This window comes from Antrostomus carolinensis, unplaced genomic scaffold, assembly GCF_000700745.2.
Source record: "Antrostomus carolinensis isolate BGI_N321 unplaced genomic scaffold, ASM70074v2 Scaffold44352, whole genome shotgun sequence".
Classification (NCBI taxonomy): domain Eukaryota; kingdom Metazoa; phylum Chordata; class Aves; order Caprimulgiformes; family Caprimulgidae; genus Antrostomus; species Antrostomus carolinensis.
Genome location: NW_010301020.1, coordinates 1 through 965, shown reverse-complemented (window position 1 = coordinate 965; position 965 = coordinate 1). Strand labels below are relative to the sequence as shown.

Sequence of the window (965 nt, the reverse complement as noted above, 5' to 3'; positions counted from 1 at the left end):
ACCCTCCTTACACCCTCCTCACCTGGAAGACATTGCTTTTATGTCCACTTTCAAACTCCAGCACGGGTTGTCTCCTGACCCAGTCCCACACCACCACTTTGAGGTCGTCGCTGCCGCTGGCCAACCACGTCCCACGTTGATTAAAGTGCAGGGTGTTGACACAACCCGTGTGACCTTCCAAACCGTGTTGGAGGCGAAAACGTTGCACGAAGACCCTGGCCCCACAAGCCTCGTAGACAAAACGAGAGCTAGACCCAAGCTCCCTTTCTCGAAGAGCATGGACAGCCTGCCAACGGGGCTGGGGTAAGGCCGTGGTCTCTGAGGACACCCAGTCCTCCAAAGCTTGCTCGTCATCCGAAGAGTCTTGGTCGTGGTTGGCACGTTTGCGTTGAGCTCGGCGGTGAGATCGTTGTTCTTCCTCTTCATCATCTTCTTCTTCTTCTTCTTCTTCCTCCTCTGAGTGTGATCGGTCCAGGGCACGGTTCTCCTCGTTGATGGAGTAGTGACCTGTGTCATCCATGCTGTCAGAGTCCTTCTCTTCTCCTGAGCTCTCCGTGTCCGTGTCCCGACTCTCCGTGCTGGTACGATTGGGTCCAACATCATCTCCAGTGAGGCTCAAGCTCAGGTCAGAAGCTTCCACCTCGATACCAGAGGATGTTTCTCGACCTTCTTCAGCTGACATCTCCTCTGGGCTACTGGACAAGCTGCCTACGTGATGCAGACAACACCGTGAGCCTTCCCCCAGTGGGAGACCCCAGGAAATGGGGAGAGAGACCAGTCCCCCCCACCAGCACCCTTACCATTCACTATATCTGTTTTCCCATCCATGCTGCTTCCTTTATCCGACATCGTGTTCTCCAGAGTGCTCACCCTGTGTGGGAAAGAGGGAAACTCCAGTGAGTCCTACAGCAAGGTGGCTGCAGAGCTTGGGACAGGCAGGAGAGGGGCTGGGGTCACGGGCAGGA

The 965-nt window shown here is 55.8% G+C and overlaps 1 protein-coding gene across 1 annotated transcript; it reads right to left on the bottom strand.

Moving 5' to 3' along the window:
* Positions 1-7: 7 nt before the first annotated feature.
* Positions 8-849, bottom strand: LOC104521349 (DDB1- and CUL4-associated factor 8-like). The gene is made up of 2 exons (XM_010163315.1): positions 801-849; positions 8-708 (listed from the first exon to the last, which is right to left on the bottom strand). Exons 1-2 carry the CDS (start codon positions 847-849, stop codon positions 8-10), a joined length of 750 nt encoding a protein of 249 aa, XP_010161617.1.
* Positions 850-965: the final 116 nt, after the last annotated feature.

Coding starts and splice junctions, on each gene's coding strand:
- LOC104521349 (XM_010163315.1), bottom strand. CDS start 849: ATGTCGGATAAAGGAAGCAGCATGGATGGGAAAACAGATATAGTGAAT. Junction 709..800: donor GAAAACAGATATAGTGAATG/GTAAGGGTGCTG, acceptor TGCATCACGTAG/GCAGCTTGTCCAGTAGCCCA.